This window comes from Papio anubis, chromosome 15, assembly GCF_008728515.1.
Source record: "Papio anubis isolate 15944 chromosome 15, Panubis1.0, whole genome shotgun sequence".
Taxonomy (NCBI): Eukaryota; Metazoa; Chordata; class Mammalia; order Primates; family Cercopithecidae; genus Papio; species Papio anubis.
The window spans coordinates 80,081,927-80,104,005 of record NC_044990.1 but is presented as its reverse complement, the minus strand read 5'-3'; the positions used below and the strand labels follow the sequence as shown (position 1 = coordinate 80,104,005).

At 38.0% G+C, this 22,079-nt stretch overlaps 1 protein-coding gene across 2 annotated transcripts in view; it reads right to left on the bottom strand.

Moving 5' to 3' along the window:
• Nucleotides 1–1,722: 1,722 nt before the first annotated feature.
• ITGBL1 (integrin subunit beta like 1) overlaps nucleotides 1,723–22,079 on the bottom strand; it is a 251,149-nt gene continuing 230,792 nt past the window's right edge. The window contains exons 9-12 of one of the 2 annotated variants that reach the window (XM_009192181.4): nucleotides 12,259–12,405; nucleotides 4,582–4,695; nucleotides 3,475–3,582; nucleotides 1,723–2,446 (exon numbers count right to left, since the gene is read on the bottom strand). In XM_009192181.4, coding sequence (XP_009190445.2) covers nucleotides 3,491–3,582; nucleotides 4,582–4,695; nucleotides 12,259–12,405 — 353 coding nt within the window. In that variant the 3' untranslated portion in view covers nucleotides 1,723–2,446; nucleotides 3,475–3,490. Of the gene's footprint in view, nucleotides 2,447–2,701; nucleotides 3,583–4,581; nucleotides 4,696–12,258; nucleotides 12,406–22,079 lie in introns of those variants that run through there. The other variant, XM_003914046.4, reaches the window with a different exon arrangement.

Genomic DNA, 22,079 nt, shown 5'->3' with positions numbered 1-22,079 from the left:
AAAGCGATTGGGCTAAATCCTCAATATTTTTTTTCCAAAATGCAGGCATATCAAAATCCAGGATGTACATTGTCTTACTTTGAGGGAAATAGTAGTCATAGCTTAGGTTTCTTAGCCTACAATGTGACACATAGGGCCTTTCACTCTCTCGAATACGGAGTAGGGTTTCAAAGTGTTGACAGCTGAGTCTGCAAACTAAGCCTGAGTTATATTTTAGTTTTTTTTTTTTTTCTTGGTTTTCACTAAGTCTAATTCCAATATCTACTGGCAGAGATTGTATTTGCATTTGAAGTACTGGAGGGCAGTACTTCCAAAGTGCTGTTGGAATCCAGATAAACTCGAGCCCAGAAAGACAATGGGTATAATGGCTCTCCTCTCATGACTTAGCACTTTAGTTGACTTTTTTGAAAAAGGAATTGGGTAGAATACCTCAGTGACGATTTGCCAAACAAGCAGGGTTAGTGCCAACACCTTCTCTAAACTTGTTGCATCTCTTCCAATTGACATTAATCCCACAGCAGCTTCCTAAAAACAGGAAAAAGCCAATGAGATTTGCTTCTTTTCTCTCACCCATTACAAGTTTGTTCTTGCCCTGCTTGTTTTTAGGAGGGAGTTTCTATCGTAGAGTTGAAAAAGTACAAAATCATATTTAAAAAGGAAAGAGTGTATGTCTTTACATGTAACTATTTTATTTTTTCCAATCTAAATTCAATCACTTCTTAACAGATATATTGGTGTTTGCATTGCTGGCATCAAAACCACACATACACACACAAACACACACATACACACAAAGAAACATAGGGGATAGAAATAAGTAAAAATATTTCTATTTTCAAAGAAAAAACATTCCTTAGAGTTTAGGTACCATGAAACTTATGCTATAATACAGTTCCAGTACTATGGTTTCCAACTAAATGAACACTAGAACAGAGCTGACTATATTTTCATCTTTGAACTTTTAGTAGAGATGGAGTTTCACCATCTTGGCCAGGCTGGTCTTGAACTCCTGACCTCATGACACACCTGCCTTGGCCTCCCAAAGTGCTGGGATTACAGGCATGAGCCACCATGCCCGGCCTATTTTCATCTTTGTCCTAAATTTTAGATGAGTCACATTTTGAACTTTATGGTATGATAATTTCTCCAATATCTAAATTCTTTTTCTGAAAAAACAAATGCTGAGGACATTTTTGACACTCTTACATGAGACTATGAAAAAGAGCAGCACTTTTGTTGTAGTTGTTGTTGTTAATAAAAAGGATAATAACATACAGAGGATTATAAGAAAAATAAGACACACCTGAGGTTTTCTGATGAGCCGTAGAGAATCAAGGACAGTTTCAGTGGCGCTGAGGCTGACAAAGTACTGCCCAGCTGCTAGCCAAATCCACCCTTAATTTGTTTTTGTACGGCCTGGGAGCTCAGAAGGAATTTTTATTTTTTTACAGCTTTAAAGTATTAAACAGAAACCAACAAAGAAGAATATGAGACAGGGATGTATGTGGTCCATAAAGTTTAACTTTCTGGTCCTTGATGGGAGGATAACCGCTGTGGTAGAGAAATCCAAAGGTCATTTGTATTACGATAGCTAGATAATATAATGAATTCTAATGTCTGTGCATCAGCAAATACGTCATCAAAATTGCTACAAAACAATAATAATAGGTTGTTTGCAGCTTAAAATGTTTAGGTAGTGAAGAGGAAAGAATATAACCTACATTATTTATTGACTACTTATATTTCCCTCATTTTACAAAAAAGATATATCAATTTACATAATAATAGAACTACAATATGGTTGCACTCCTTAATCTCAGGATAGAGATAACAATTTTATAAATCTATTACATTATGAGAACGTTGTTAGGACTATAAAACTCAGCATCAGTTAAATGTTCTCTTAAAATAATTTTCAATATTAAATTTTTAAGTAACTCAGTGGATGCATATTTTCCTTATTTTTGGAAATTTGACTTATAAAGTTTAAGCCATGACTCTAGAATATTTACATCATTAAAATAAAATTTCCAAGTAAAAATTTTCATTTTAAAGTAATACGGAAATGATTTTGCTACATTATTCTAGGATTTTACAAAATAATTCACCTTTAGAAAAAAAGTGGTTTTTTTAGCTCTAAATAATTACAGGTTGCCTAAACTAATGTGTATAAGTAGATTTACCTGTAAATATGTAAGGGAAGTCCCAATTATTGTACACTTTCATAATTCAATGTGAATTTCATACAAAGCAAAGTTTCACCATAAAGAAAATAAACATTTTGTTCCTATCACTGAGTGAATATTTGTAATTTCTATTTAAGCCATTTCTAGATTTTTTTTTTTTTTTTTTTGGTCCTTTGTGAGCTTCTGAGATTGGTGCCATTTTATCACAGTATTTCTCTTCTTGAATTCTTTGCATGACCTCAGGTTTCCAGTAAGTTATCCTTAGAAAAAAGAAAGTATTTTAAGGGAAATGGATGCATACTTCAGGCCCATTATATATGTAACTCAATATTGTCTTTTTAAAAGGCCACATTACCATGGAATAAATTTAAAAAGTCAGATTTCTTGTACATATAACCCCTGCCCAGTTTTTAAAATGTGTTATCTTATTTCTAGAAATCTAAAATAGATCTCCCTAAATAACAATTCATTTTTAAATAAATTATCAGCAGGTAAATATATACTGACACAGAGTATAAACAACTTCTGTCACTATTTATTTAAAATGTTAAATTGTACATTTTTCATAATTTTTTTAAGAGAATCTTCTTTGATGAGTTTAAAGTAAGAGTAGACAAATGACTTAGTGGCTAAATGATTTAATGTCAAATGACTTAATGACCAGTTTTTGCCCTTGATCCAGCCCCAATCTGATATTCTACTTCCTGTGTGTTTGTCTTCATTGTCCCCATATTAAAATGTTGACTGATATGGAATTCTGGAAAAATCTGATCGATTGATTAATGTGAATATGCATGTTTTCCTTAGATTCTAATATGGTCTTTCTTGTGTAAGAATGTGGATTTCTAATAGCCATATAATTCAATGTTTCTCAATGTGGGCGCCACTGACACATGGGGCTGGCTAACTCCTTGTTTGGGGGCTGTCCTGTGCACTGCAGGATGCTGAGCAGCATCCCTGGCCTCTACCCACCAAATGCCTACGACGTACTTCCCCACCCACCCAGTGTGACAATCAAAGTTGTCTGTAGATGTTGCCAAATGTCTTTTGGGTGGAAAAATTGCTCTCGTTAGGAACCACTTATGTTAATTATGGAAGAAACATTTTTTTCTAGTGTTATTTGCATCTGAATTTGCATAACTCGTTTCTAATAGGTACTCAGATTTCCTTCGTAATTCAGAAATAGAAAAATATACAATGGTCTTTTTAACCTGTCCTAGTGGTGATTATACAGGATTTCCTTTGCATTTAAATGTTCTAATGGCCTAGAAAAAACAAGAATCCAGACCTCTCTCGTGTAATTGTTAAGGATATTCTGAGCCAAGCCAGATTTCACATGCATTTCCATTCCATCCATCCCAGCATTCACAGTTTCCACAGCTACAGATTCCATTCCCTGCAATAAAATACACACGGGTATCATGATCATGATCAAAACGTGCCAAATTTAAACATGCTATTATAAATCACAAGTGTCCACAATGAAATCATTTCATTAATCCTTGGTAGATTTTCTTACTGTGCAATGATGTTATTACTACATTTTATTAAGCAGCTGTGAGACATCTAATCTTTCAAACAATTAGTGGCATTTATTTGGTGCCACCCTTTACCGACCAGATAGTAACCATCGTGTATCACTCCAACTAGGCTTTTAGGTGACAAATTTTGTTTCCCTTAGAGAGCAAGTTATGTCTGACTTATGAATAAATACTGAAAAACATAAAGCTCTTTGACATAACATGAGGCAGGCCAAGTAATCAGCAAAGAGAGTCTTATGTAGTAAGGATGGGCAGAAAGCAAGGGTCTAACTTAATGACACTCAGAGTCATCTTTTACCTTCAGCTAGAGCTGAGGAGGACAAGTATACATGTCTCTGTTTCCTCTGTAACTTGGCAAAACAAATGAATTTATAATCAATTATGAGGGACTCAATAAATTAGGATAGCAGTGGCTATGACACGGCTGAGCCCTCTTTATACCTCTCCCCCATACACACATCCAGTTCCCTAAAAGCAACCAACACATCAACTAGTGGTACTCAGATTCTGTTTAAAAGAATATTCCATTCCCTATACCATGTTCAAAGTAAAAAGTGCCAAGAAAATTCTTTTCTGTGTTCAGTATATAACTAGATACATGTGAGTTTGAGGTGGGGAGGTTACTTTGTGGAAATATTCCAAATAATCATAAATTTAGCTTCATTCTCTTATATTCTTCTACGCCCAGGAATAATGTGAGGGCTTTTTCCCAAATGCCCACTTTGCCTTTGGTAGATATGCCATATTCACAGTTGGCCCTGTTGGTCCGGCCACCTAAAGCATTGCATGATGAGTGTCCCTTAGCTCTATAACAAACTGTGGCACAGAGCAATTAGAAAAGGTTAATACTGCACCTGTACAAATGAGACCATCATATTTGTCGCAGTCTCTGTCATCACAGTCACAGAATTCCCCAGAAATATACCATTCTTCAGCAGAACAAATGCACTTCCCACAATGACAAGAACCTGAAATTACAAAGGCTATTACTCGCCATCACTGTATAACTAAAGGTTTCCATCTCAAATACAATCTCGTTGACACACTGACAACAGGCTTCTAATAACCCATCATCCAAAGGTAAAAGTTTATTGAATGGCTGGTTTCTCAGAGGGGAGCTTTACTTACTGTAATTCATAAAGGTCACCCAGGAAAGCCTTCATTATGGATCTAGACAGTTGCAATTAGCCTTGAGCAAATGTCCCATGGCCCAGTCTGGTTGAAATGTCAATGAGAGCAGGATGGGGTTGATTCTTATAGATGGTCTTCCAAAAAAGTATTCAAAAATAGATTTTTCCCCCTGAATTGAATCATATTTTTAAAGTGTCTCTTCTTTAAAGGAATTGAATAGGGAATTGTATTAAATTAGGTTGCATTTCTAATGAAAACAACTACTAAAGTATTGTGCTTATGATTTTGGATTTTCGTTTACATGATTTTCTCGGAGCAGGAGCACACCTGCATATTGGGTGGCTAATTAAAGTGCTAAAAGTGCACACACTCAGTACATTTGCCTCGTGAGACCGTATCCTCAGGACTGTCATAATCTAGGATAGCTCAAATTACTCCCAAAGTTCATCTTTTATGAGACTCTGGATTCAACTCTTTTTCCCTCCACCCATTTCTCCTCCTACCTAATTAAAACACTTCCTCTTTGGTTATTTAAAATATCTTTATTTACTGAGTAAAAAATTTTATTAAAGATATATTTAAAATAAAAGAAAATAAATAAGATGAAGGGTATCCAACACAGAAGTAAGTTCTCTCAGTTTAAACAGCTTTCCATGACAGTCTAAAAACCCTTACATGGAAAAACTGCCTCGACGACAACAGGAAAGACTTTACAATGAAAAAGAAACAAATAAAAAGGACTTCCTTTTCCTTCTGTTTCCTTGGGTTGGTGGTTCTTTCCAAACATGACTTCCCTTTACTAAAAGGTGGCTATCAGTAATTTTTTAAGTCAAAAGTCATGTTGAAAGATTGTGCAGTTGAAAAAAGTATTCTGACATATTTAACAAAACTGTAGAATTGGTAAGTTCAAAACACATTTAAAAGGGACAAGAATCAATCATTAGTGCTTCTTTCAAAACACAGTGATTAGGGCCGGGCGCGGTGGCTCAAGCCTGTAATCCCAGCACTTTGGGAGGCCGAGACGGGCGGATCACGAGGTCAGGAGATCGAGACCATCCTGGCTAACACGGTGAAACCCCGTCTCTACTAAAAAATACAAAAAACTAGCCGGGCGAGGTGGCGGGCGCCTGTAGTCCCAGCTACTCGGGAGGCTGAGGCAGGAGAATGGCGTAAACCTGGGAGGCGGAGCTTGCAGTGAGCTGAAGTCCGGCCACTGCACTCCAGCCTGGGTGATAGAGCGAGACTCCGTCTCAAAAAAAAAAAAAAAAAAAAAAAAAACACAGTGATTAAAAATGAGTTAACAGCCTAGGTGATTAAAGTGATTATGGAAAAGGAGTTGTGGTCATCACAGATATCATGAAAGGATTCAGGTTCATGTGTCTCAACTACGTGATATTTCATATCAGGGAAACTGGTATATGCATTTTAGCTGCAAAACTCCCCCAAATCCAAATTAAATGTTTGCCATTTCTTGACACACTTCTCAAGGTAAGAGTGCAGTCAGAATTATTTATATTGTGACAATTGTGTTTTCATTTATTTTTAACTTCTTGAGTAGCTATGGCATAATTCTATTTAGTCTTGACTTGTTTTCCTGAGGGTCCAGGTTGACTTGCATGCTCTTGAGCAAAATATACACATTTTCTCAGTTTTAATAACTGACTGACATCCCGGTGGTTTCTCAGGACCCAGGAAGGTGCTCCTCCCAGGTCAGTCTGCAAGGGATGCTGGTTCCCTTATGATCTCATCAAGGTGAGGAATTTTCTGATTTTAGAGATTTCTTTATCCTAATTTTAAAGACTTTATTTCACATTTCTAGGCATAAAAATGTGCAGCACTCTACTGCTTAACAAATGGATAGTGATATATCTGCCAACAAAGACCACATGGAGTACTTCATTGACTATCAGAGTCGTTTCCTCAGAAGGCACAATACTTAGTGTTTTATTTACATGAGTGGAGGAAGATTATTTGAAATATTTGACTGTTTTTAGTTGTTTCTAAAGTAGTGTCTGATTTTATATGCCCATAATATTCATATATACACCAAGGATATCATTTTATATATGTCACAATTCATGAAAAGATCTTATATTTCATCTTCAAACTTATCCTCTGGCCCTGGAACTATTCTCATCACTGCTCTTGCTTCTGGAATGCTTAGCTTCATGCCCTAGTAAAGCATTTTCAGAAAACTGGTAAGCTCAGCTAAAGTTAATATGGCATATATGGATAGAGCATTTGATGAGTAAATTCCAGTTCTGAAAGTCTACTAGTCGCTGAAATACTTAGAATAAAAAATGAGGATTGATTTTGTATGTGTCATGAAACAGTAGCTTTTCTAGGTCAGCATTTTCCCAGCTGTGTTATTCTTTCCTGTTTGTCAATGCTCAATGCATCTTAGAGGTAGGAAATTCTTCTACTGCTTGTGAAACTAGAACTAGATAGCATATAGTAATAACACAGTGTGAATACTTATTAGGACCTATTATAGCACCTTCCTTGTAGAACGCTCTAACTGTTTTCTTCCATAGTAGGGGTCAAATTGTGCCTCTCTTAAACGGGAAACACATAGGGAGAGGGTTCCATCAGACAGACGTAGACTGCATGACTATCAAGAGGGGAGAAATGGTTCAACTCAGCTGGCCAAGACCCACTCACACCCCTGAGACCCAGCCCAGCCAGAGAACAGCTGGCTGATCTTGGCAGGAGTTTTAGGGCAGATAGTTCATCACCACAGCACCACTAATCCATTCATTTTCTTTCTCAATATAAGGACCCTTAAGAATGTTCCCATCTCCCTTCTGTGCATTTTTGCTGGCTTCCTTCCCTGGGGAATCAGTCACATTTTCTCATGTGTCTTCAGGGCATCTTAGGACATAGAAAGGGGAAATAAATGAAATTTTACCTTCAAAGATGAGAATGGAAGAGAGAATAAAGGAAACCGCCCTGGACCCCACAGGCAATAAACAAACAGTTAACTGAAGACTTCACTCTGATTCAATCCACTCTTCTTTTTAGTGATCTGCCTATCTGTGATGTATCTCCCTGCAAAAACTTTCATCTACAGTAGTTTTAAAATAAGCTGTTTCTTCCTGCAGGTCTGACTGCACAGACATATTGAGCGAGGCAACTTGAACACCAGGCTGAGGCTGATTTTGTGAAGCATCTTTCACTCTTTCTCTTTCTGGGGATGTGGGACAGGTCACGGGTGGGTGAGTGAGTGTATATGCTGGACTTCTTTGGGTGATGTGGGACCCAAGAAGTATCACTGAGAGTTTAAGGAGACAATTAATGACGTGTTTACAGCCATTGTCGCACAACAGCATCTGTAAGAAGATTGGATTTGATTACCTGGATCTAGCTTGAAGTAATCAAGGCAAAGATAAAATTGTGTAGTCTGGGATCCAAATAAATAAATCCCCAAGTGAACAAAACAACCCACAATGGATTATATCATGTACTTTGCAAAGGTAGCTAAGCTTAGGGGAGACCCGGCACGGCACTAACCTCATCTCTCTTGGTTATTCACAAAAACTATTTGAGTCTGAGGGCAAGGCACCTTTGTCCGTTGCCCATTCCATTACTAATGTTGGACTTTCTTTTTCATTCAAGCCTGACAAAATGCTGCAACCTGACATCCCAGCAGGCAGTTTTCACTATTGTACTAACTACTCCATCTGTTATGAAGGTCACAACAATGTATCTTGTTTTAACTTTTTCTATGGAGTGATTTATTGTCTTGGCTATAAATTTGTAAAGAAATAAAACGCTATTTCTTCATCGTCTCCTGAGGTGATGGCTTTATTGACAGCTCATGGGAAGTGCACGTTTCAGCCTTTTGGTGGGTACAGGCCACCAAGTGATGTGCCATGGTGATCCTGTGCCCACTGCTCAGATCTGTCCCATAATCAAATAAAGAAGGACTCTGAATATCTTTTGTGACCATCAGGGTGAGGGACTTCTTCCATTGACAAATTTGACAAAAGTTATAGAATATTTGGACAAGTCCATGAGATTGATCAAGAAATGCATGGCCCCCGTCAAAAAATCAGAAACAGGTTTTTCTTTTCCACCACCACGTTAAAGCCCCTTAGTCTATTTCATGCGTTACTTTTCCTGTGGTTCTCAGGGTGGGTTGTGGGGTGGTGCTCCCCACTGGAACCAGGAGTAACTGCGGCATCCCCATTATCCTCTGTGCCTACCATACATCACAGTTCCGTGATCCTGGTTTTATCCCCTTTCTTCATCGATAATCCAACAATGATGTCTCCATAATAGGAGAAAAGAAGGGAGATCACGATCAGCTGCTGCCAAAAGTCTGAAGGCCCGTCCACTAACATGAATGTCAAAATGTGCAGCCTTGGGGCAGCTTTCATATTTCCTTTTGAGTTTAAGGACTCCCAAACTCTCTATCCATTGAAGGATAAACAAATAGTTTAGACAAATATGCTTTCAACCCTTCACTGATCTCTGAATATATTGCCACCACCCAAAGCAAACAATTTGCAAAGGCATTAGCTAGAGAGACTCTTTGGCTTTGCTTTGTTTTGTTTTGAGGAAATGCCTTTAAGTCAATATTTAGTCATCCTATTTTTTTCTTTGTATTTTCTACATTTACGATGCTGAAAGATGAGAATCTTTCCTAGGGCTGTAATGACTTTCATAAGAACGTTTATTTCTTGAAAAGAAACAACTCTTGTTGCATGACCTTCAGTTTAGGAAATGGAAGACTGCTATTTGTTACCCTGGAGGGTATGGCTTTGTGTGTTTTTCCTGTACTCGCAGTTGGACGCGTCTTAAGGACGACCCGCTTATGGACAGTGTTCATGATTCAATAGTGAGTGTAGTAAACACATAAACACAAACACTAGTTGGCTTTTAAAATAAACAAATATAAATAAGCACACTAGTGTTTTAATACATATGGGTATCCTCATTCAGTAGAGAGCTTCTGCGAAAAGCTTCTATTCTTATCCCAATGACAATGCTATTACAGAAAACCAAGTCAAAAAGTATCTAAACTTAAGTGCTCTGTGTCTGAAGCAATGCTCAGAGGAAAAATAAATCTGATTCAAAAACTATTCATTCTTGGTATCTTTTTATACACAGATCATTCCCTTCTAATCTGATAACATCTCTTTTATTCCCTTCTACTTCTCTCTTGCAGTTTAATTCCATCACTGCCTCCTTTTCTGCTTTTCTTCATTAATCTCCTTCTCCCCAATTCTTTCCCTTGTTTTCCTCCTTTTAACCTTTCTTTCTTTTTGGTTCTCCCAACACAGCTTGAATTCAAGGTAGGTGTTTCTAGGGGCTGAGGCCCCCTGAGAACAGAACTGGTGGAAGATTTGTTTGGGGCTTGAAATTAGATTGAATTAATGAGAGAACAAACAAGGCACAAAGCGATTGCTTTAAACTCATTTTCCACCTGCCTGCTGTAATGGCATTAGGTTGAAGGCATGGCCTCCTTGCCTGAGCATTATAAACACAAGTGTTGAACACAGAATTCCTGGAAACCAAGGACACTGTCATCTGTTGAAGTGAACATGTTTGCATTCATTTTCATCCCCCTTCTTGGCACCACAGATAGTCACAGCATCCATCCTCTTTGATGTCTGAAGTTCTGCCAAAAAGGCTCTTTCAACCTGATAGCATTGGTCTTGCGTACGAGGCAAAACAAAAGCTACTGTTTAGGGGACAGAGGGCACATCTTGCTTCAGAGACCTCCTTCCCTTATGTGTGTGGCAGCCTCACTGGTGTGGTTCTTTGGCAACAGGATTCAGTGTCTCTAGTACACTTCTGCTTTGCTGTCTTCTTCGGAAAGTTATTTACATGGTCATCCTGACCAGCAGAAGCATTTGAGGGTAAATGAATCTTCAGCCAGAGCTGTGCCCTGTCTGAAAAAAAAGTGTGTCTGTTGTGTAAAGAGGATACTGAGCTGAAGAGAAGAGCTGGGAAGCCCCATAACTTCAGTTTCTTTGAAGCGCTGCTCCCCAGACATGAGGTGAGAATCTTTCAGGTTCCCTGTGTCTTCCCAGTCACTAGCAAAGAACACAATGGCTTTCTAGATGATGCCATATGCACTACAATGGCAGGATTTTAAAGTCCCTTCAAGAATAGTATACAGAAACATCAAAATCAAGGTGTTCAAAATTTAATCTATTAGTATTCTTTACTCAGGGGAAACCTCTTCCAATTTTTCTGTGTGTGTGTGTGTGTGTGTGTGTGTGTGTAGGATGGGAGATGGGGAAGGCTTGCTTTTTCCTTGAATATGTTTCTGTGGCAAATGTTTTATTGGGTTGGTGGCTTCTCTTCAACCAACTTATAGGTTATAACCGTTTGGCAGGCTTTTTTTTTCTTTGTTTAATTATTACATATATATATATGTGTGTATATATATATGTATATACATATATATATATATTTATTTATTTTTATTTTTATTTTTTTTTGAGATGGAGTCTTGCTCTGTCACCCAGGCTGGAGTGCAGTGGTGCGATCTTGGCTTACTGCAACCTCCCCCTCCTGGGTTTAAGCTCTTCCCCTGCCTCAGCCTCTCAAGTAACTGTAATTATAGGTGTGAGCCACAATGCCTGGCTAATTTTTTTTATTTTTTTAGTGAGTAGATTTTTGCATTTTTCACCATGTTGGCCAGGCTGGTCTAGAACTCCTGACCTCAAGTGATCCACCTGCCTTGGCCTCCCAAAGTGCTAGAATTACAGGCATGAGCCACGGTGCCCAGCCGAACAATCACCTATTTTCTTATATCAGACTGCACATGTTCACTTGGAACAATTGGTGATTTTTAGGTCAAAGAAAATTCATCAGACTTGTGGGATACTACCCTCCCCCATAGCTTTTCTTTCCTTTTTAAAAAATTAAACCAAATTAAACTAAATATTTAGTATCCTTTTGGTCTTCTCACACCTTTAATCCTCCCCTGATCCACATACAGCTAAATAATTGAGCCCCAGAAGTTCCCAAAGTCATACCTTTGGGCAGCTCAGATGCTAGTGGTTACTTTTCTGCAGTTCTGAGCGGTATTGTTTCAGACATGAGCCCAAAAATCATTCTTTTGCCTTTTCCCCCCTTTTTTGGGTCCATTTAGTACCCGGTATATTTTGTTGTCCTAATTTCTTCATAAAAGTATTAATTCTATTTCATTCAGCAATAACTTTGCATACAAGGATATTTTTGCATGAATCTTCTCACATGCATTTCATTTTCTTAGATCCAAAACTTCATTTGGTTAATCTTCAAGCTTCAAGTTGGGTACAGCAGAGGACATAGTGGTTTGCTTTCACGCAAAGTTCAGTCTGGGAAAGACAGTTGCTACATGCTGTTCTACAAATCATGTGTCAGAACAGGAATCGAGTCCAGGCTCCAGCAGAGACACTCACCCTTCCCCGAGCACAATATGCCATCTGCTGATTCACACAGATTCTTGCTTTGTTCTTCCGTCATGTTACACTTCCGTGGATGTTGGCAGAGCTTTCCAAACCATCCTCTCTCACAAATGCAGCGACCACAGGAACATGTGCCGTGGCCTGTGAAGCAACCACAGGGAGGAAGTGAGAGGAGAGGACGAGGAAATTACCAGCTGAAGCAGAGAGTTTTAAGAAAGAAATGTGTAAACCATAGGATCTCATTTCCCATCCAACACATTTTTCTTTATGCATAGTCAATTTGGCATGTAATTGTTTAAAAGAACTTACAACAGAGTTCTAGCTTAACACAATAAATTGAATGTAGCATAGGAGATGGACTTGAGGGAAAGAAATCTTGCAATAATTTAAAATGGAATTATACCACCCTTTCTTGATAGAAAATACTTCTTCATTTGCATTTTTATCAGTATGGAGTCTTAGTGCTATTCTTCACTGCACACACCATGCCACTCAGACCAATTTGCAAGGCTAGTCACATTACCACTGCTGGCAGTATTTATTGATTGTTCTCCTATTGCTTACTAACAAAACAAAAGGTTAACTTTCATACAAATGGCATTTGGCACTATATTACTTTATCTGTATACCTCTCTGCTTACTAATAACAACAGATATAAGTGGAAGCTATGGTGTCTCTCTATTATTGCATAAAAGTTAACATCAGCTTAGATTCATGTTTGGCACATTTTTTCTGGTTTGGTTCCTGACATTGGTTCCTGGTTTTTAAGATGTTTATCTTTTGGTATACATGCAACATTCTATTTGTGACATCTATATAACAGGATGTACACCTGTTTACTTGCTTGCCACCAACATACCATTAGATTGCATGATACTCCATTTCAATTTCTTCCATTTCAGTTTCCACTCAACCCTTTATTCCTTTTCCTGATAAGTGCATTGCCTTACAACAGGGTCTCTCTGAGTCAACTATTTGCCTAGCAAAGAGTTACTGAGTATCTGTTATGAACAGAGCATTGTGCTAGGCAATAGGGGATACAAAACCAAGCACCATGGACAAAGTGGTCCCTGCTCTTCTTCCAGGTACAGGTACGCTCATCATTCACACTGATAAGCCTCTCTGAAGCTGTTGACACCATTCTCTCCTGACCATTCGCTCTGGCAGGACCCTCAGGAGGGAACCTTGCTCCATCTGCTCCCCCTCCATTCAGCTCTGCACAGGAAGGATGAGTAACCAATGCTTAATGCTTTGGAATTAATTATTATAATTATTTTTTCTTTTTTTTTTTTTTAGGAGTGATAGGATTTTAATTTCTACAGAAATCCCTCTAACAATTGAGTGGAGAATGGAATAGATGGCTGTGAGAATTGGGAGCATGTACCTGTGCAGATTGGTGGAGAAGCCCAGGTCCTGGCATGAGAAATATGGTAAAAAAATGAGGTAGAGTAAATGGAGTGAAGGACACTTGGGAGAATGCAGATTGGTAGGAGGTGGTGAGTGACTGGTGAAAAGAAGGTTTCTGATCTCAGAGAGGTAAGCAGAAGTCTCCTGGAGAGAGTTTCTTGGAAACTATTTTGTTTGTTTGCTTTTTGGTGTTTTTTTTTTTTTTTTTTTTAATTAAATAAGAGAGATTTTTTCCTTGGGTTATACCACATCCCTGCCTCACAGGTCATGCAACAAGTGCCTCCTGACAGCCAGAGAAGGTCTGGGAGAGAGGTTTTTTAATCCAGCAGATGTTGCTCCCCTGGAGAAAACCGGGATCCTGAAAGAAAGACAGGGTACTAGGAACTTCTGACATTCTTTTAAAGAATATTCTGGGAAAAACATCAGATACCAATGGGGGACTATTAAATTTGCAAGAAAAATATCGCTGCCATACCTTTAATGTGCACTCAGTCAGCAAGTGCTCTGGCACTTTCTAAGGCTGATGACTGTTCTTGTCACACAGGTTAGCAAAAAAGGAAAAAATAAAATAAATGAGGTAACTTTGGTCTTTTTCACCTAGCTTGATTTAAGTGCTAAGTAAAAACAAAGAAAGAAACAAACAAAAAACCCCAAAACCGAAACCATTCAAGTTTAAAAGTAGCACGCATGTAAACATGTGATCGATAACTGGCTCAGCCTGAGGAGCTAAGGGAAGTCTACGAAGTGAAAACCCACCATGCAGTGTGACTCGGCTTTGCAGAAGATGAAATAAAGATATAAATGGAGATAACATGTGGCGATGTTTTAAACTTATTCTCAATACAACCTTGAAGTTTGGTATTATCCCATTTTACAGTCAGGCAACTGAGCTTCAGAGAGATTAAGCCCTGTAATTTGCTTCTCAATCACATAGTTCAACCACACAGTATCGGAACTGACTCTAGTTCCTCTGATTCCAACGTCTACACTCTTCCCAAAGTGTTGCTTTGCCTCTATATTTCACTTTAGAAAGTGAGACATAGCAGGCTTTTCTTAATTCTTGTCTCTTTCAACCACCACATCATTTGAAGCTGTATATTTGATATTCACAGGCACTTTCTCCTTGCAAGTCTCTTCTCTATTGGCATGCCACAAAATTCTCTTTGCCTCATTCAACACTCCTCCTTTGTCTCTGTTTATTCTTCTACCTTTGTTTTGTTTTGTTGTTTTTACTGAACCAATAAGTGCAGGTTTTCACCCATTGCTTATCTTTAATCATCTTTTTTAATCCCTCCATAATTTCTCTTTTGAAAAATCCATAAATTTTGGGCTTTCAGATAACCACCAAGACCACAGTGCTGTATCTCCAGCCCCTGATTTTCTCCCACATTCCCCTCTCATGATTCCACACTTTGTGTTCTATTAGCATCCCCACTTAATACCTCCAGAGCTACATAGGCAGGGTCCGACCCGCAGACCCTGGCGGAACGACAGATGAACAAATGCTCCCAGACACAGGTATCCAGTGAAAGAGTGGGCTAGGGGACCAGACTGCTCACAGACACCAGACACCAGACACCAAGGAGGGTGCTGTAAAGAGTCAGCAGCGGTGGCCCTGACAAGCTGGCACTGTGGGCATTTATTCAGTATAGATTTAATGACAAAGGCTTTGAGTCAATACACTTGTGGGCAATTTACATGGTCACTCCCCTCCCTGGAGAGAGTAGTCCTGCACGCAGAGGATTAAAGGCCAGGTTCTAAGGCCTAAGTTAATTTAGATTAGTTTCACTGGATAAGAGAATCTGGCTGCCTTCAGCCAAATCCTTTTCCAAAACTTTAGTAAAACCTTCTGGCCTTCCAAGAAGGTTTTCATCTTCTACAATTTCTCCCACCACCCTGACCGACCGATCTCCTACATCCATATATGATTTTCTTTCCAAAAGCTGCTTTTTTTTTTGTCTTTCTCATTTATTTTAATGTAACATCTATCCTTTCAATCAACCAGTTCATGATGTCTTGAGTCTTATTTGAATTTCCTTTACTGCCCTCATCCAGCGTGTTGTCAAGTCTTGTGGAAACCACCTCCAACATTCCCACTCACATCACCATCACAACGTCGGAGAAACTTTCCTGTCATATCTCTCCAATACTCTGGCTTGTAGATTCCTACAGCACAACTTGATGCTCATCGCAGCCTTGATATCTAGTCCTGTATAACTCCCTGAAGCTCACGGCATACAGTTTACGTACTCTAGCCTTTGTTATGTTTTAGCTTCTTGAAACACAGAGTCCCAAGCTACATTTCCAATCATATTCTTTCTGTTCTCTCTTTAACCAAACTGGCCATTCGTTGTTTCCTGTACATTTGTCATGCTTTTCTGACCTCATTTTTGCAGAAGTAGAAGTACCTTTCCCTTACTATACACATTCAGGTTCTGAGTAATTTTCAAAGCTTAACAAAAAGTGGCTACCCTTCTGTGAAGATTTTCCTAATATCCCTAAGTGGGACTCATTGTCTCTTCTCTAAATTTCTATAATATCTTATTTTTTACCACCTGTGGAACTTTTTTGAATTCCATCTCATGGTATATAGTTATGCATCAGGAACTTTTTTGACTTCCATCTCATGGTATATAGTTATGCATCAAAGGAATCCACTACTCTACTATGAATTTTCTGAGTATTATTTCTGTCATCACCATAGCCTTATAGACACCAGAGTGCCTAATGCAATGCCTGAGACACAGCGGGTCTTCAAAAACTTGGAAGAGATCGAGATTGTCTTTTTCAAAACATCTTTCTCATTTTTACCCACAAACCAAACTGTAGAGTACAGCCAAGTTAGAAAATGAGTAGACAGCCCCTTAACAGCTATCTGCTCAATGAGTCATTGTTAAATTGAGTACATCTTGACTTCTCCATGAAAACCAAAGTCCACTTAAAGTCCAGATCTCCTGAAAGAGTTAAGTAAAAAGTTGTCCATCTTTGGAGACAGAGAATCTGTTGTACGAGAAACCAAAAATAAAGAGAAAGAGAGCTTCTAGTACCAGCTCAATTGGACTATGAACTTCTCAAATGCTCATGTTTCTTACTGACCCTAGGTTGGTAAGAATTGTCAACAATTTGACGTAACTGAAATCATTTAATCTGTATTGCACAGAAAAATATTCTGTCTTTTTTTTGTTTTCTGTCTTCTTTTTTTCCAAATTTAATTAGTGCTATATGGAAAACGAAAATACATCTTATGAAAATTTATAGGATACAGCAAGAGTATTATTTGGAGAGAAATTTACAGTATGAATGCAATCAGAAGCAACAAAAAATATAAAATCAATGATGTATTCTTTCACTTTAAAACACTAAAGAAGAGCAATATAAAACTATATTGGTCATAAGAAAAGAAATACAATCAATTCCATGACAAATCAATACAACTGGAAATAGAAAATCAACAGAGCAAATCAATAAAACAAAAGTTGGTTATTTGAAAAGATCAATAAAATTGATAAATATTAGGCCAGGCTAAACAAGTAAAAAGAGAGAAGACACAAATGTTTAAAATGAAAAATAAAAGAAAGATCATTATATCTTACCTCATGGACATTAAAAGGATAACAAGAGAATATTATAAACAATGATTTGTCCAAGAATCTGATAACCTGGATCATTTGGACCAATTCCATGAAAGACACAATCTATTAAAACCCACATAAAAAGAAACAGATAATTAAAGTAGACCTATAGCTACTTTTTTCTACAATATTTTTTATTATGGTAAAATAGATATAACATAAAATTTACGATCTTAACCATTTTAAGTGTAGAGTTCAGTAGCACTAAGTATATTCTCATTGTTGTACAACCATCACCACCATTCATCTCTAGAATATTTTCATCTTCCCAAATTGAAACTAAGCACCCATTAAACAGTAAGTCCCAATCCCTTCTCTTCTCAGCTCCTAGAAACCACCATTCCAGCTTCTGTCTATGTATCTGACTACTCTAGGAACCCATATAAGTGAAATCACACAGTGTTTTTCTTTTCATGGTTGGCTTATTTTATTTATCATAATATCTTAAAGATCCTTCCATGTTGTAGTATGTGACAATTTTTTCCCTTTTAAAAGTTGATATTCTGCCTTTGATTTAAGATATTATTGAGAATAATTTTATGGTACCTCACTGCAAATAATATAAAATGTTACGCAAGAAAATAGATGATTTTTTATTTTTTTATGTTATTTTTTTGAGATGGAGTCTCACTCTATCACCAGGCTGGAGTGCAGTGGCAATCTTGGCTCACTGCAACCTCCGACTCCTGGGTTCAAGCGATTCTCCTGCCTCAGCCCGCCAAGTAGCTGGGAATACAGGTGCATGCCACCATGCCCAGCTAATTTTTGTATTTTTAGTAGAGATGGGGTTTCAGCATGTTTGCCAGGATGGTCTCAATCTCCTGACCTCGTGATCTGCCTGTCTCGGCCTCCCAAAGTGCTGGGATTACAGGCCTGAGCCACCGTGCCTGGTGATGATTTTTTATTATTAGCTAATTTATTATATCCTTCCACGAAGTTAAGTTGGTATCTAGCTCAGGCAATCATCAAAATACATTAATATTTAAATGTTTTGAGTTGTCATTTACATGACTTAAGAAAAAAACAACTTTCAACACCCTCTTTTCTATAAACTCTAATAATTTAGTTATCTCTTCAAGAAATATTTTCTATGTATCAGGAATTGTATTAAGGGCTTAGAATAAACAGTAAATAAAATAGGCATTGACCCTGTCTTCATGGTAACTATGGTCTACTAGGGAAGAAAATAATGATAAGCAACATTTGAGTAACAGAAGACAAAAAGAAAATGCTAGTATATTCAACAGTAAGAACACTGTTAACTAGGGTAGTCAGGGAAGGGTTCAGTGACAGCCAAGGGATGAGAAGGAGCCAGACAGCCAATGTTCTAGGAACAGAGCCTAGAAAAACAAATGAAAAGTTCTTGGGACAAGAAATAGCCTGGCATGTTACAGGCAGTAAAAGAAGGCCAACGTGTTTGAAGAATAGTAAGTTAAACACATTGAATAATGAAGGTGAAGAAATTTCCCTTCTCAGAAATGAGAACATAGCAAATGGTTTATTCTTGGTAAAAAATCTAAATTTATTTTAAGAGGATTGAGAAACGACAGAAGGGTATTAAGGAAGGGAGTGATGTGATAATACAGTTTACACTTTGCAAACTCATTTGGCAACTAGGTGGGAGAGATAAGGTATGTTGGGAGGAATGAGTATGGGGAAGTTAGAGGGTTCTTGCTGTTTTCCAAGTGAAAAGTGATAGAAGCTTAAAGGACAGTGGTGGCAGTGGAAACACAGAGAAGTAGATGGAAATCTATTTTGGTGATGGTGCCTGTACATGTGGGACACAATGTTGGACTGGATGTGGCAAGTGAGGGAAAGAAAAGACAAGTTTTCTAGCTAGAGGAAACAGTGTGAATAATGATGCTGTTTATTGGGTATGGGCACTTCAGGAGAAAGAGGTTGAGGGCAGAAAAACGGCTCTGTTTTGAACCTCTTGTATTTGAGATACTCTTAAGACAATGAGATAGTGAGGTCAAGTGAGCAGCTGGGCACAAGCTGACAACAGGTTAGCTCTAGGCATGCACATGTTGGAGCTTACAAATGTAGATGACACTTAAAACCCTAGAAATGAAGCAGCTATCTGGGGAGAAATTAGTCTTGGGAAACCCCAATATTTAGAGTTAGGTAACGAGAAAAGCCAGACAAGAACATTCAGTAAAGAAGGAGAAAACTAAGATTGTGTTGTCTCATGAAATGACAAAGGAGCATGTCCCATACTGGAGGTCTACTAAGTGGAATGTTCCTGGAAATTTGAGTTTAAAAAATAAGACCATAGAAGTAGTTTTATTCATCTTTTGTCTCATCAACACGACTGTGTTGCCACTTAGACCTGTAAGAGGAACACTCAGGGCAGAACTGTTAGAGAATCATCTACATAGACCATTCATTGATAATAACACCTGTGTTTAATGGTACAGTTGGGCCTGTGTTGTCTAGCATAATACAGTAGTCACTAGCCACATGTGCCTATTTAAATTTATTAAAGTAAAACTTAAAACTCAGTTTCTCAGTCTCACTAATCACCTTTCAAGTGCTTGATAGTCGCATGTGGTCAGTGGCTACTATGCAGAACACTGTAGATATAGAACACCTCCTCCATCTTTGAAAGTGCTATTGGACAGCACTCATCTAGATAATGACTTTTTTCCATGCAATCCATTGGCTCTGAGGCACATTTCCTTAAAACACTGCGATAATGAGTCCCAATAGGAAACTGACTTATGAATAGACATGGATTCAATCAGATACTACATATTGCCTATCCAATATCCTCCCTCCTTCTTAATAACAAACAATTCCTCATTTTTTTCAGGGAGGGGACACTATGCCTATCTGGGAAGTGACTAACCATGCTCTCTTTGACCTGAAAGCACCCATATGACATAGCTCTAATAAATGAGAAATAAGAGAAAATCTCCTGGGTGAGATTTCTAGGAAACTATTGCCTTCCAAAGGAAATGGAACAAACTCAGCCAGCACATGTCCTTTGCCCTTTGTCCTATTTCTTCCTATTTCTTCTTCCCTGGAAGAAGGACACAACTGGAGGTTGCTTATGAACATGATAATTGTATTAATCCATGTTCATGCTGCTGTAAAGAACTGCCCAAGACTCAGTAATTTGCAAGGAAAGAGGTTTAATTGACTCACAGTTCTGCATGGTTGGGGAGGCCTCAGGAAACTTAAAGTTATGGTGGAAGGGGAAGCAAATATGTCCTTCTTCTCATGATAGCAGGAAGAAAAAGTATGAGAGTCGAGTGAAGGGAGAAGTCCCTTATAAAAGCATCAGATCTCATGAGAACTTACTATCACGAGAAAAACATGGAGAAAACCAACCCCATGATTCAAGTATCTCCCACTGGATCCCTCCTACAACACCTGGGGATTATGAGAACTATAATTCAAGATGAAATTTGGGTTGGGACACAGCCAAACCATAACAAAGACAAACGTTATACTGGAAGGGCAGAGCAGGAGAAAGAGATAGGGTTCAGGGACACTGTGGTGCTCAGGCAGTCACCTTACCATCCATCCCTGGAATAACAACCTGGAGACTCAGGATTTGTGTCCATCCCCTTCAGCCAAACGCAGGACTAACTGATCCACTTGCAAATTCACGAAACAGGTGTGCAATTTTAAGATGTAATTTAGAGACAATCACACTCTGACTGTATTGTCCATTTAAGAAAGGCTTAGTCTGAGTATGTGGTCTGATCTCTTCCTCATACAAGAAATCCATCAGTGCCTGGGAGTTACTGAATTCATACTCTCAGGTGGCATGATCTCCTTCAAATTGCAGCGACGAACTAGAGAACTCCCTGAAGAAATGTGAACTGATTGTGTAATTAAGAGGTGGCTCTTCATTATCCCTTCTTGTTTTTTAAATTGGACTCATGGGTAGCTATTCCAGGAGCATAGAGGAAAGAAGAAAAGCAATAAGCAGCCTAGTTCTTATTCTCACCCTGGGTATATGGCACACAGGAGGGAAGTCTCTGATTTAATTTATATTAGGCTAAACAATTAAACACACATGAACCAGTATGTGAATATATTTTACTTGTGTCATCTTAAAATAATATACCAATAAAATAAATAAACCTTAGGAACTATCACTGGACAAATCATGCTTTTTATAAATAGTGACTTATCTGATAATAAATCCATGCATGCATAGGTCACGTAACATTTTCTTTTAATAAAGATGTTTTGAGAACATCCACAGATAGTCTATGATGATTGAGCATGACTCACAAGTTAATTAAATGAAGAATGATCTCACTTCATGCTGATTTTCTTTCTGCTAGTCATTTTCATGACTCTTTTTCAGGTTGTAATTTTGGTGCAATCAAAACTGAACTGTAAAAATTATGAAATTAGTTACATTCACCTTCAGGTACAACTGCTAATTTATCCAACCTATCAGAATTGGTTTAATCATCTTTAGGGTTATTGGTAGGAAAGGGGATACATACTATTGGCTCTTAGTTCTCATGCATCTGCTAATCAGTTAAGTTTATACATGTTTTTCATTTTACTTATTTGCTTGTTTGCTAAAATGCTAAGACAGTCCCTGGTTTTGGAGTCACGTACCATATTTCACTCTCTGGCCACATGTTGGATGTATAGATTTTATATCCTCCATGTGAAAGGCCACAGATCTTACGGCTTAGTGTCTGGTGGAGAACTAAAAAAATTACCAAAATGAGTCACTCTCTATTTTGTTATCCTCTGAAGCCATAACAGAGGGATGGTGTCTGTGTGTTTCAGACTCTCATATT